At 53.9% G+C, this 14227-nt stretch overlaps 2 protein-coding genes across 8 annotated transcripts in view; one reads left to right on the top strand and one right to left on the bottom strand.

Annotated features, from left to right (window-relative positions):
• Window positions 1-14227, bottom strand: part of GAS8 (growth arrest specific 8) — a 34851-nt gene that overhangs the window by 6467 nt on the left and 14157 nt on the right. For 2 of the 4 annotated variants that reach the window (XM_069552730.1, XM_069552732.1), the window contains exon 11: window positions 13134-13323. In XM_069552730.1, the coding sequence (XP_069408831.1) occupies window positions 13174-13323 (150 nt within the window). In that variant the 3' untranslated portion in view covers window positions 13134-13173. Of the gene's footprint in view, window positions 1-9556; window positions 9867-13083; window positions 13324-14227 lie in introns of those variants that run through there. The other 2 variants (XM_069552731.1, XM_069552728.1) reach the window with 2 other exon arrangements.
• Window positions 9745-12948, top strand: LOC138419762 (5-hydroxyisourate hydrolase-like). 4 transcript variants are annotated; one of them, XM_069552733.1, is made up of 4 exons: window positions 9745-10399; window positions 10785-10924; window positions 12192-12327; window positions 12678-12948. In XM_069552733.1, exons 1-4 carry the CDS (start codon window positions 10340-10342, stop codon window positions 12765-12767), a joined length of 426 nt encoding a protein of 141 aa, XP_069408834.1. In that variant the 5' UTR covers window positions 9745-10339; the 3' UTR covers window positions 12768-12948. The 4 variants fall into 4 exon arrangements, with proteins under 4 accessions (XP_069408834.1, XP_069408835.1, XP_069408837.1 ...); XM_069552734.1 differs by having other exon boundaries at window positions 10057-10260; XM_069552736.1 differs by having other exon boundaries at window positions 10087-10252.

The raw sequence follows: 14227 nt of genomic DNA, 5'->3' as shown, positions 1-14227 counted from the left end.
TTTTTTTTAATTAAAAAAAAAATTTAAAACATGGAGTCAGATTTCGTTCTTCCCTGTAACAATTCCCCACTGTCAGTGTCCATTCCACAATCTTATGGAAAAAGGGGTAATGATTGTTCTAATTACTCCATCAGTTACATCTTTGGGGGAGTGTCCACCATTGGTACCAGTGTTCTGAATGTTGAGATTTGTCTTCTGTTGTTCTTTGGAAAGTGTCTACGTCATATGTGTAGACATAAAAATATTTATAACCTAGGTGTTGAGAGTTAAGTTTTATTCAGTGAGAATCTTTTAGGACTTCAAAACTGGAGGCAGCATCTAAAGGTAAGGAATTTAGCACTTTTCTATGAATGAGAAGATGCAAGAGTCATCTCACTGAAATTATTCCTTTTGATACACACTTCACCATCTGGGGCCAGTATCCTGTCTTCTTCCTGAGTTTCCTCTGTGCTCACAGTGGAGACTGGCTGCAGTCTGATAGCTGCTAGAGAGCAGGTATTCTTCTTCCCGAAATTCCTCAGGTCTCACTGTGGGGAGTGGCTGCAGTCTGATGGCTGCTAGAGAGTAGGAGGGGGAACCTGGGTCCCCATTGTGATCATCTCAGCAGAGAGAGCAAGCATGTCCTGTGACTCCAGACAATCTTCCAACATTCAGGGTTCAGCATTCAGCCTGCAGGATCCAGAGCTACCAGCTCAGCCACCATGCTCTACACTTAGTTGCTTCAGTTCAGTTCAGTCGCTCAGTCATGTCCGACTCTTTGCGACCCCATGAATTGCAGCACGCCAGGCCTCCCTGTCCATCACCATCTCCCGGAATTCACTCAGACTCACGTCCATCGAGTCCGTGATGCCATCCACCCATCTCATCCTCGGTCATCCCCTTCTCCTCCTGCCCCCAATCCCTCCCAGCATCAGAGTCTTTTCCAATGAGTCAACTCTTCGCATGAGGTGGCCAAAGTACTGGAGTTTCAGCTTTAGCATCATTCCTTCCAAAGAAATCCCAGGGCTGATCTTCAGAATGGACTGGTTGGATCTCCTTCCAGTCCAAGGGACTCTCAAGAGTCTTCTCCAACACCATAGTTCAAAAGCATCAGTTCTTCGGTGCTCAGCCTTCTTCACAGTCCAACTCTCACATCCATACATGACCACAGGAAAAACGATAGCCTTGACTAGACGGACCTTAGTCGGCAAAGTAATGTCTCTGCTTTTCAATATACTATCTAGGTTGGTCATAACTTTTCTTCTAAGGAGTAAGCGTCTTTTAATTTCATGGCTGTAATCACCATCTGCAGTGATTTTGGAGCCCCAAAAAATAAAGTCTGACACTGTTTCCACTGTTTCCTCATCTATTTCTCATGAAGTGATGGGACCAGATGCCATGATCTTTGTTTTCTGAATGTTGAGCTTTAAGCCAACTTTTTCACTCTCCTCCTTCACTTTCCTCAAGATGCTTTTTAGTTCCTCTTCCCTTTCTGCCATAAGGGTGGTATCATCTGCATATCTAAGGTTATTGATATTTCTCCCAGCAGTCTTGATTCCAGCTTGTGTTTCTTCCAGCCCAGTGTTTCTCATGATGTTCTCCGCATAGAAGTTAAATAAGCAGGGTGACAATATACAGCCTTGACGTACTCCTTTTCCTATTTGGAACCAGTCTGTTGTTCCATGTCCAGTTCTAACTGTTGCTTCCTGACCTGCATACAGATTTCTCAGGAGGAAGGTCAGGTGGTATGGTATTCCCATCTCTTTCAGAATTTTCCACAGTTTCTTGTGATCCACACAGTCAAATGCTTTGGCGTAGTCAATAAAGCAGAAATAGATGTTTTTCTGGAACTCTCTTGCTTTTTCCATGATCCAGCGGATGTTGGCAATTTGATCTCTGCTTCCTCTGCCTTTTCTAAAACCAGCTTGAACATCAGGAAGTTCACGGTTCACATATTGCTGAAGCCTAGCTTGGAGAATTTTGAGCATTACTTTACTAGTGTGTGAGATGAGTGCAATTGTGTGGTAGTTTGAGCATTCTTTGGCATTGCCTTTCTTTGGGATTGGAATGAAAACTGACCTTTTCCAGTCCTGTGGCCACTGCTGAGTTTTCCAAATTTGCTGGCATATTGAGTGCAGCACTTTCACAGCATCATCTTTCAGGATTTGAAACAGCTCAACTGGAATTCCATCACCTCCACTAGCTTTGTTCCTGGTGATGCTTTCTAAGGCCCACTTGACTTCACATTCCACGATGTCTGGCTCTAGATTAGTGATCACACTATCATGATTATCTGGGTCGTGAAGATCTTTGTTCTTCTGTGTATTCTTGCCACCTCTTCTTAATATCTTCTGCTTCTGTTAGGTCCATACCTTTATCGAGCCCATCTTTGCATGAAATGTTCCCTTGGTATCTCTAATTTTCTTGAAGAGATCTCTAGTCTTTATCGAGATCCTTATCAAGCCCATCTTTGCATGAAATGTTCCCTTGGTATCTCTAATTTTCTAGAAGAGATCTCTAGTCTTTCCCATTCTGTTGTTTTCCTCTATTTCTTTGCACTGATCACTGAAGAAAGCTTTCTTATCTCTTCTTGCTATTCTCCGGAACTCTGCATTCAGATGCTTATATCTTTTCTTTTCTCCTTTGCTTTTCGCCTCTCTTCTTTTCTCAGCTATTTGTAAGGCCTCCCCAGACAGCCATTTTGCTTTTTTGCATTTCTTTTCCATGGGGATGGTCTTGATCCCTGTCTCCTGTACAATGTCAGGAACCTCCGTCCATAGTTCATAAGGCACTCTATCAGATCTAGGCCCTTAAATCTATTTCTCACTTCCACTCTATAATCATAAGGGATTTGATTTAGGTCATACGTAAATGGTCTAGCAGTTTTCCCTACTTTCTTCAATTTGAGTCTGAATTTCACAATAAGGAGTTCATGATCTGAGTTGCTATGTAGCCCTAAAACCTACACTGCAGGAGGCCTTCTAAATGTGGCGACCTGTCAAGAAAACTCTTGGTCACACACTCCAAGCCCGACCGAGGCCCAGCTTTTCTGAGAGGGCCTCACTGGGGACCCAGGTTCCCCTCCTTCTCTCCCACATTCCATCCTGAGTGGGGAGAAGGAAGGGGCTGGGGGCACAGTGCAAGTAGGGCAGAAGTTCTCCCATAGCCCTTTCTGGTCCACCCCTGGGAACACAGTCTTGTGTCACGTCCAGTGGCAGGGGACATGTGTCCCCAGCTCAAACACTCTCTCTAGGGGATGTGAGCCATGAGCACTAACACAGGAAATCCTGAATGACCTGCTTAGGCTGGAAGACTAGTTCCTGGGATGTGAGATGAAGTCAGAAAGCAGCTTCTCACTGGGACTGGCCTTCTCTAGACCTAGCTTGTAGGCAGCAAGAGTGGGATAAGGGGCCCCTAGTTGGAGCAGCCACACAGTGCCTCTTGACAGCCCCATGGAGACTGTGTGGCCAGAGTAACCACGAGCCTGCATTCACACAACAGATGGCCTCTGGGAGGTCCATGACAGACCAGAGTGACCACAAGCCCACATTCACCTATCAGACAGCCTCTGAGAGACCTGTGACAGACCACAATGACCACGAGCCCGCATTCACCCAGCGGACGGCCTCTGAGAGGTCTGTGACAGACCAGAGTCATCACGAGCCCGCATTCACCCAGTGGACGGCCTCTGAGAGGTCTGTGACAGACCAGAATCACCACGAGCCCGCATTCACCCAGTGGATGGCCTCTGAGAGGTCTGTGACAGACCAGAGTCACCATGAGCCCGCATTCACCCAGCGGACAGCCTCTGAGAGGTCTGGCAAGCCCACATGCACCCAACAGATGGCCTCTGAGAGGTTGAGAGGTCTATGACGGGCCAGAGTGACCACAAGCCCACATGCACCCAACAGATGGCCTCTGAGAGGTCTTGGACAGGCCAGAGTAATGAGCATTCATTTGACGACCTCTGAGAGGTCTGTGACAGACCAGAATGACCAAGAGCCTGCATTCGCCCAGTGGACGGCCTCTGAGAGGTCTGGCAAACCCGCATTCACCCAGCAGATGGCCTCTGAGAGATCTGTGACAGGAAGCCCACCGTCAGACAATGGAAGGTCTTAGTGACACATGGCAACACCACCAGGGAAAATATGAAGACTCTGGGAAACTAAAGTATGAATATCAAAGAAAATCTTACTGCACTGACGGTTCCTCTGGAGATGAGCAGGGGCAGCTCCAGGACGGCAAAGGCTTTTGTGGTTTCAAGCAGTAGAGACCCTGGTCCAGAGTGCTGGGACTGGGGGGAAGCTGGGGAGGCAGCATCTCACAGCAAGGGGGCCCTTCTGGGATTGTGGGGCTGCCACTATCCACTATCTGGGGTCACCCACAGACCAGGGTCATCCACTGGCAGCCCCGCCCCTGCTGTGTCCCTCCTGCTCACAGGCCCTCCTCCCTGCGGCTGCCCCCATCCCTGCTCAGCTGCTGGTTGTCCTTTCATGCTCCCAACTCCTGCCCCTGAAAACAGGAATGACTGGCCATTCCAGGGCCAACCTCTCCCTGCAGGGGTGCTGTCCCGCTCTCAAATTCATGCCCCCCCTCCAACCGCGGTGTCTCAGGAAGCTTCTGTTGGTGCCATGTCCACAAACCAGAGTCTCTGACCAACACCTAGGACTGAAAAGTACCAGGTGTTTCACAGGAAAGGAAGCTGGGAGAGGGTGTTCTCCTTCCTCTCCGACCTGCAACCACCAATGCTGCCTCCTCTGCCCTCATGCTGCTCAGCGAGCAGATGAGCTGTGTTCTGATCACGCACGTGAGGCCTTGTGCTGCTCAGTAGGCAGACGAGCTGTGTTCTGATCACACACATGAGGCCAAGGCCATCTCAGGACCCATCAGTGGACCAGCTGCCTCCTCTGCCCCCACGCTGCTCAGCAGGCAGACAAGCTGTGTTCTGATCACTCACATGAGACCCTGTGCTGCTCAGCAGGCAGACAAGCTGTGCTCTGATCACCCACGTGAGGCCAAGGCCATCTCAGGCCGTCAGTGGACCAAACAGAAGAGGCTCAGTTCTAACAACCAGGACACATGCCCCTAACCCGTCAGGCCAGCCCCAACCAAGCACTTCTCCCCCTCTGGTTTGTATGCTCGGCCCAGCTCCAGCCCCGTGGCCAGTGTCCAGATAAGACTCCCCTAACAAGGGCGGGGAGAAGGGAGCAGTGCATGATGGAAAGGTGGGAGTGTGGAGCATCACCCTCCCCTTCAGCACTTAACAGTTTCCCAGTCCCTGAAGTTAATCACATCAAGAGGAACCTGTTCCCCGATAGTGACAGTCACATTGAAAGGATGCCCTAAAGACTTTTGGAAGAGTAAGCAAACTATGTGGAAACTATTAAAATACTTTGGTGAAGTATTTGAACTGGAACTTGTATCATTTGATATCATTTTATCATCTCCATCATGAGTAGACTAAAAAGGGATACATTTGATTTTAGATTTTATGCTAGTTTGCTTTGTCACACTGGCTGAGACTACCGGCTCCCCTCCCCTTTGTCCCCACAGGAACCTCTGCGATGTGAGTCTCAGCGCTGGACATGGGTGGCAGTAATGAAGCCGACAGCACAGACAGCTCGGCCGTCGCCAACACCCTCAGCCAAGACCCCTCGGCGCCATGTCACATCAGCTAGCACGTGGAGACCACCAGCATACCCACTGCTGGATGGACCCACAAGTCAGGGGGTCAGCAGGGGTCCACCAGTGAAGCCACCGACTCGACACTTGTCCCACCTGGTGAGGGACAGACACAGCAGCCAACGAGAACAGGCAAGAGCAATGAAGACATAAACGAAAGGCACGACACTGTAGCAACCCCCAGGAGACAGCACAGGCAAAACATTCTCTGACATAAATCACACCAATGGTTTCTTCGGTCAGTCTCCCAAGGCAACAGAAATAAAAACAAAAATAAACAAAGGGGGCCTAATCAAACTTACAAGCTTTGGCACAGCAGAGGAAACCATAAATAAGATGAAAAAGACAACCTACAGAATGGGACAAAATATTTCCAAATAATGTGACCAACAAGGACTTAATTTCCAAAACATACAAACAGCTCATACAACTCAAAAAAAGAAAAAGCCAAACAACCCAGTTGAAAAAAGGGCAGAAGAACTAAACAGACATATCTCCAAACAAGAAATACACAGGCACCAACAGCATCGACCCTCTGGCTTTTGGCCCGACTGCAAAGTCCAGCTGAGGCCAGTCCACATTCCACGACCTGTGCTCTAGGGGGGCCCTTGTGTCACTGGTAAGCAGCAGTGTCCCGATGCAGCCCAGCGGGACTCAGCCTGGTGGACTGCTAGAATCAGCGGGGACACCCCGACCCATCAGTGCTCCCAGGCCTGGACGAGGCAGTGACCTGAACGGGCAGACGGGTGCAGAGGGCAGAGTCCACGGCACGGACAAGGTCCAGCCGTCCCCAGGCAGGGAAGGGGCTTCCCTGGCTTAAGCATAAAGAAGCTCCAGGTGCAGGTGGTGGGAACAGACTCAGAGCCATTTAAGACATGCAGAACAGGACACATAGGTGAGCGAAGGCCAGAGTGAGTTTACCATAAAAGAGTGTCTGGGGGAACAGATAGGCTTGGGTGGAGCTGAGCCCTACGGGGGCTGGGAGGTTGGGCTTAGAAACCCTGTATGCCTCTCTCTGCCTCCTAATCTACTTAACCCCCACTCTGAAGCCTGACGCTGTCTGTCCTGTGCATCTACACAGTCAGACTGTCCATTCATTCAAAGGATATTTGTTTAGCACCTGCCTCTGGCCAGGTCATGTTCCAGGCACAGGAACAGCTGTCAGGAGACAGATAATAACCCCAGTCCTTGGGGAACAGAAATTCTACCAGGGGCCAAGCGCACCCTTCCTGTGGCCACTGGCCCTGGCCTCACCATCCCCAGCCCATCGGCCGGCCCTCCTGAAACTCCAGCCCGCAGCCGCAGTTCTATCTGAGCATCTCCCGTCCTCCGAGAAGGCGACTCTCTGAACTCACTGCCCGTCAGCCTCTGGCACCCCGTGCCCTGTGTCCTTCTCAGCATGCACCGCCATCTGAAATGGCCTCCCCAACACCTGCATCACCTCAGTGTACCTGGCAATGTTATGTCCTTGGTGAAGGAAGGTCCCAGCTGCCTTCACACCCTTTCTGTTGAGTTCCCACCACAAATACCTGTCACGGCAGCCTGGAAGGACTCGAGACAGGTGTGAAGCAGGGGCTCAGAGGAGCCTGAGAGGCTGCACCCACCTGGGCCACTCCAGTGGTCAGGGTAGGACAGGGACCTCCCAGCACCGGCTCGGACCCGGACAGCAGGCAGACCAGCTTCCTTCTCCCTGGGACCACAACGGGGAGAGTTTCTTGTCACTGTTCAGGGTCACGACTGCCCGGGAAGGACTGTCAGTTCCATGGTACTGAGCACCCTATGTGTTGTTACATATGCTACCTGCATGATCTCAACCTCCTCAGGGAGAATGCTTCGGGCTACATGCTTGGAACAATCAAAAGGAGTGGTTTAAGGTCACTCAAGAAAACACAGTTCAGTTCAGTTCAGTCGCTCAGTCGTGTCCGACTCTGCAACCCCATGAATGAAGCACGCCAGGCCTCCCTGCCCATCACCAACTCCCAGAGTTCACTCAGATTCACGTCCATCGAGTCAGTGATGCCATCCAGCCATCTCATCCTCTGTCGTCCCCTTCTTCTCCTGCCCCCAATCCCTCCCAGCATCAAAGTCTTTTCCAATGAGTCAGCTTTTCGCATGAGGTAGCCAAAGTACTGGAGTTTCAGCTTTAGCATCATTCCTTCCAAAGAAATCCCAGGGTTGATCTCCTTCAGAACGGACTGGTTGGATCTCCTTGCAGTCCAAGGGACTCTCAAGAGTCTTCTCCAACACCATAGTTCAAAAGCATCAATTCTTCGGCGCTCAGCCTTCTTCACAGTCCAACTCTCACATCCATACACAGTCCAGACACAAAAGGCCCCACGCATCTGCCAGGAGGCCCAGAGGCAACATCAGAAAGGGAGTTGCCTGTCTCCTCCTTGTGATCTCATGTCTTCCTTAGCACAAGTTGTGCCTCCTGGTGCTGGGGAGCTGCTGCACCTCCAGCATCACATCACACAGTCAGAAAAGGGAGTGGGAGGAGAAGGGCAGGCCCACCAGCAGAGCTGCACTTTGCTCCCAGGAGCCTTAAGGTGCTGTGTGGCAGCTACCGCTTAGGGGTCACATGGTGAACGTGGCATGGCTGGCCCTGGCACTACTAGGCTGGACCCCTTGCTTGCTCTTAGTCAATCTGCTGCCCTCTCAGGTTCCAGGTGAAGCCTGCAGGCTGGGCAGGGGCCCTGGTGGGGCCACAGAAGCAGCTGTGGCAATGCCCTGCCCTGCCCAGCGCTCTCCCAGGACTAGGTTCTCTCTTGGGCAGAGAAGGTTTCAGGGCTCTAAACAGAGGGGGTGACAGGGCAGCCAAAAAAAGTTTGATTGTTGTTTTTGTTAGCTTGCTTCTGACATTTGAGACTGTACGTGTGCAAGGAAAGGTTACAGAGTGAAAATGATCAGCCCATTGACACTGCTCATCCCTGACATGGTCCTGGCATCACTCGCCTGTGTCCCACACCAGAAAGTTTTCCAGCACACAGCCCCTTTGCACATCAACTTTGTCCTCTGCGACACGGAGACTCTGACAGCTGCACCCTGAGCCTGTGACGGTGAAGAGGGGAACGAACCCTTGTAATGGAGTGAAAGCTGCTGCAGATTCAAACATGAGGCTAAAGCTGCCTCTCCCCCTAGTCACCAGCCACTTCTCACCGCTCACCTCACACACCAACACTCTGCACTGGGCTCACTCTCCGTACTGGGCTGTACTGGGCATACTCTCTGTACTGGGCTCATTCTCTGTACTTGGCTGGACTGGGCTCACTCTCTGGACCGGGCTCACTCTATGGACTGGGTTCATTCTCTGCACTGGGCTGTACTGGACTCACTCTGTACCAGGTTCACTCTCTGTACTTGGCTCACTATCTGTACTCAGTTCATTCTCTGTACCGGGTTCACTCTCTGTACTTGGCTCACTCTGTACTGGGTTCATTCTCTGTACTGGGTTCATTCTCGGTACTCAGTTCATTCTCTGTACTGGGCTGTACTGGACTCACTCTCGGGACAGGGCCGCACAGCTGCCAGTGTGCAGAGGAGTTCATTGATTTAATTATCCCTCATGGGGGAAGTAAGCTTGTTTCTGGTCCCATCCCCATAGCAGTTTGCCTAAACAGGTGTGTGAGTCTCTGTGGGGTCACCTCCTAAAAACATAAGCCCTGCCAAACGTCATCATATTTACATCTCAAACACACACTCCCTGGTTATCTCCAAAGCAGTTGTAACCAATGCACAAACTTTGCCAGAGGTCTCTTTCCCCACCTCAGAGGGGCTTGATCCTTAAAGCTCAAACTGAGGTCGCTCACTATCGGATCATTAGAACATGCAGTTTAGCGAGAAGAAAAACGACCCCACACCCAGAGCAACACAACTCGTCAGACAATGTCACGCAGACTGTAAATACAGAATGCCATTATTTTTATCTGTTATATAAAATCTGTTCGTGCGCACATCACATAATATTGTAGTACAACGATGGGTTTCACGCCTGTGCGCTCAGACTTGTCTCTTCCTTCATTTCTGCACAGCCCTCACCCTACGCTGTCAGTGTGCCAGGTCCCTGCACCTTGGGGGTCGAGGGTCAGAGCAGGTAGGAGGGGGTAAAACGCAACCACAAGGGTGTCACCCCACACTGTCACTCTCAACCCGGGGGTCGGTCCTGCCTGAGGAACATCCACGCGGCCTGTCGGGGCTTCCAGCAGATCCTGACCGTCCAAGGAAGGAAAAGAAACAGCACTGGTGTAGGGCCCTGGGGGTGACTGGGTTCACTGCTCTGCTTCCAGCAGCCCCGGCGAGGACCCCAGCTGGAGCGCCGCCCCGCCTTTCCCCCACCACCCCCTGCCCGTGCTGCGCCCCTCCCCGTCCGGTCCCGCCCAACACTCCACCCCCACATCCGAGACCCGCCCCTCGTACCCCACCCCTGCTCCCAACCCTACGCTGCAGGGCCCCTCTACTTCCGCCCGGAGGAGCCTCCGTAGGTCTGCGCACTGCGTTCGCTCTGTTGGCCCCCGCAACCACCACCCAGAAGACCCCTAGGACCCTCTGGCTGGGCACCTTCCACTCCTCCCTGGATTGGCCGGACACGTGGGAGGTGCCAGGGTAGGGCTTCCCAGGGAGGTTCTGGGGGTGGCGGTGTGGTGTGACCGCTGGCCTCCTCGCCAGTCCCCAGGTCGGCGGCATGAGCTCTGGGGCCGCCCAGAGGCTGCAGACACTCCAGCGACACGTGGGCTTCCAGGAGGTAGGGGAACAGACCTGGTCCGGAGCCCCTGACCTCTCCTCCACCTGGGGCTAAGTTCTGAGGTGGCCCGCGGATCAGGGGACAGAGCTGGATTCAGAGAGAAGCCCCTGAGGCCACCCAGGCCCTGACGAGGTTCAAGGTGGCCAGGGTGCTCTGGGTGTAGAGACCCCTTCGGTGCTGGGAGGAAGGGGAAGGGTCAGCATTGTGTATGGCAATATGTTACCCAATGCCACTCCCACCCCCAGCACCTCCCTCACCCAACCCTGCCCAGGGCAGTTTGGGACTTTGATCAGGGGGCTGTTTACTCCAAGGCACTGCCTCCTACCAAGGGGTGTGGACACAACGTCTGCCCCGCAAGCGCATCCCTGCCCCTCTTGTGGCCTAGGGCAGAGGCATGGAGCCAGGCAGCAGCCCGCTGACCACACATGTGCTGGACACTGCCTCAGGGCTCCCGGCCCAAGGCCTCTACCTCCGTCTGTCCAGGCTCGAGGACTGTGGCCAGCAGTGGACCGAGCTGAAGAAAAGGTAGGAGGGTGGTCTGGGGCAGGGCTCAATCCAGAACACCCCCCACCTCACCCACCCCCCCTGCAAGGGGCCCTGCACCAGGGCAAAGGGTGTGGGCACAGCTGGCAAGTGGCAGGGCTGACCCGGCCGGCCGGTCTCCCTGCAGACTCTCAGAGCCTCTGTTTCAACAGGCTGAGTAGTCCTGGTCGTGCTACAGCCTTGCTGGCAGAGCTCACACCGAGTGCCCACTGCGCTGGGACAGGGCTCTGTCTCTCCTTGCCCACTGGCCAGCTGAGGCCTGAGGAGGGATTGGAGAGGCCTGGTTGTCACTCTGACTGGCGGTGACCTGTGCTGGGCAGCTCTTGAGCACTGGACATTTGTTAGGTTCTCACTGTACCCTGTGTACAGACCCTGCAGGAAACCCTTCCACACATGAGGAGATGGAAGGTGAGGCAGGAGGCCCCTGCCCCTGGTGGACCTCAAAGGCTTGGGGCCTGAGGCTATGGAGCCCTTCATGAAAGGGGGTCCAGGTCAAATCTGAGCATGGAGGAGCACATGGAGCCACACAGAGCCACTCCCAACCCCCTAAACTGCGCTGGTAAGTGCTGCTGATGCTGATCACAGCACAGACACTTGAGAGCATGGCCTCCTGGTGAGCAGAGGCCCTCAGAGCCTCCGGCACTGCAGCTGGAAACACGCGGATGGCAGCCTGGCAGTCACTCACCCAGAAAGCGCAATGTAGTGAACAGCAAGTACTTGGTTTTTACACGTCCCTGGTGGTGATAGCAGTGAAGAACCCGGCTGCCAACGCAGACTTCAGAGACATGGGTTCGATCCCTGGGTTGGGAGGATCTCCTGGAGGAGGGTATGGCTACCCACTCCAGTATTCTTGCCTGTGAAATCCCATGGACAGAGGAGCCTGATGGGCTACAGTCCAAGGGTCACAGAGAGTTGGTTACGACTGAAGTGACTTAGCCCACATGCACACGTTATGAAACAGTACAGCTAGTACAACCTATTTTTTTTGATTTGTAAATAAGCACTCTTACGCCTAGAGAAAATGTGAAGTCTTTGTGCCAGACATGAAGTGGGGGGGAAGGGAAGGTTCTTTCCCTTCTCTTCTCTGGGGTTCCCTAAGGACAGTGAGGGGACATAGCCCTGGTCCTGGACACTGCCCTGCTGCAGAGCCACCCAGGCCCTGCTCACCTAGGTCCGAGTCAGGCCACTGGCCACACAGACCCAGGAGACCCAGGCAGGGACCCCTCTGCAGCAACCCCCTTCTCCCCAGTTGCACAGATCGTGACGGCCGCTGCCCTGGGCTCCTACCTCCAGGCCAGATGAAGGCAGGCACCTACAAGCTGTCCTTTGACACCGAGGGCTACTGGCAGAAGAGGGGCCAGGAAAGCTTCTACCCATACGTGGAGGTGAGGGCCAGACGGGTGGAGGCCTGAGATGCACTGTGACCCGCAGGCTGGTCCTGCCCCCCATCCCAATAAGCACCTGCTCTGAGCTCCTGGCCTTGACCACACCATGCCCGTGCCGCGCCACCCCACAGTCAGGCTGACTCAGCCCAGGCGGACAGAGGTTCACCCGAGCCCTTCCAGTCTCTGTCCCCTTCACCTGACCTGTTCAGGGTGGTCCTAACCCTTGGGAACCTTCAGGCCCAGGGGCCCCTCAGACTGAGTGCTTCCCCTGGGCAGACCCCAGCCCCACCCACAGTCTTGTCTCTGCTGGGCCAGGCTGTGTGCACTCCCAGTGCCCCCTCTCCCCGCAGGTCGTTTTCACCATCACAAATGAGACCCACAAGTTCCACGTGCCACTGCTGCTGAGCCCGTGGTCTTACACCACATACCGAGGGAGCTAGCGGCTGACCGGCAGCCAGCCTGTGGGCACGGACATGGCGCCACAGCAGACCAGGCCTCCCCCAAGCAGCGGGTGGGCAAGTTCCTGATGGGCACGAGGGTCACACTTTACCTGGGACATTCTGGCCCCATGTCGCAGGGGCAGGTGTCACTCAGGCTTCAATAAAGTTGATGCTGCTGACATCTGCGAGGTGGCTTCAGTCATGAGGCAAGCTTGGTGGGAGCTGCCCTGGGGGGATGAGGGGCGGGCGTGCGCACAGGAGGAGCACTGGGGAGCCTGGGGGCACCTCTCCCCACAGCCACACGAGGACACGCAGCACACGTGGAAACCTTCATTCTCTGACAACACATGTCTACAGAACAAATACCTGCTGTCTTTGCTGTGGGGGGACCTCACCCAGGCTGGGGCTACGTTGGGGTGCCCACAAGTCCTGCAGGGCCCTGTCCCAGCGTCTGCCCGATCACAGCGGTCTCCAGGGGCTTGAAACCCACGTTGTCCAGGGGGACTCCGAAGGCCAGGAGCTTTGCCTCATATGTGCGCAGCAAGTCATTGTGGGCCTGCAGGGACACAGCGGTGTTGTCGGGGGGTGGGGGTAGCTGGGGTGACCCTTGCTCAGGCCACCCAGCCCCGTGAAGGACACGCCTTTTCCAGGTTCTGACTGTGCCAGGCCCAGGCCCAGGCCCACACACATTTATATAAGTTTAAAGACTTAGATTTAACTAGCTCTACTTGGGGCTTCCTGAGTCGGCAACAGCCACTTGTTAAACAGAAGGGCCCTCCAAGGAGCTGCACAAGATGGAGGCTCAATGGGCATGGAGGGGCAGGGTGCGGCCACCCTCCAACAACGGTGCCTTCCCTGAGGGAGGCAGGGGTCTTTAGTAGGTCACCTCCCTAGTGCTGACCAGAAAGCCCCAGGCTGATGGGTCAGAATCTCCACTCCTGGAGAGGCCGAGGTGGCGGTCAGTTCAGGCAGAAGCCCTGGTCGGGCTCACACAAGTGACTCCACTGGGGCGTCCTGTTGCTTTCTAACAGCCCCCGTTTGATCGGGCTGTCAGCCTGAGAGACGTGGTCTCAGCCACCACCACCTGTGGCCTCTCAGCCTGTGCTGACCCTGTTCTGTCATTCCCCCTCTTAATGTCCCAGTCTTAAGGAGAGCATTTGCTCGGCAGTTAGCGGTGCAAACAGGCATGTAAAGCTTTTCAGAGCACATGACTCTCCAGGGGATGAGTAAAGTAAGCAGAACAAACCCGGGTGACTGGCCTCCATAAGACCAAACTCACCCAAGAAAGGCCCTGTGGAAGGAGGGCTGAAGTCACTGAGGCCCCACCCACGGAAGTACGGTTCCAGGTAAGCGGGTGGTGATGGTCATGCACAGACACCTCCCAGCTCAGCTGAAGATAACCAGGGGCTTCCCTACTGAGAGAACAAGCGTGGCCCAAGTCTAAGAACTTCAGCAGGTGC

The sequence above is a fragment of the Ovis canadensis genome, chromosome 14, assembly GCF_042477335.2.
Source record: "Ovis canadensis isolate MfBH-ARS-UI-01 breed Bighorn chromosome 14, ARS-UI_OviCan_v2, whole genome shotgun sequence".
In the NCBI taxonomy this organism is placed as follows: domain Eukaryota; kingdom Metazoa; phylum Chordata; class Mammalia; order Artiodactyla; family Bovidae; genus Ovis; species Ovis canadensis.
This window is presented reverse-complemented; position numbering and strand designations above follow the sequence as displayed.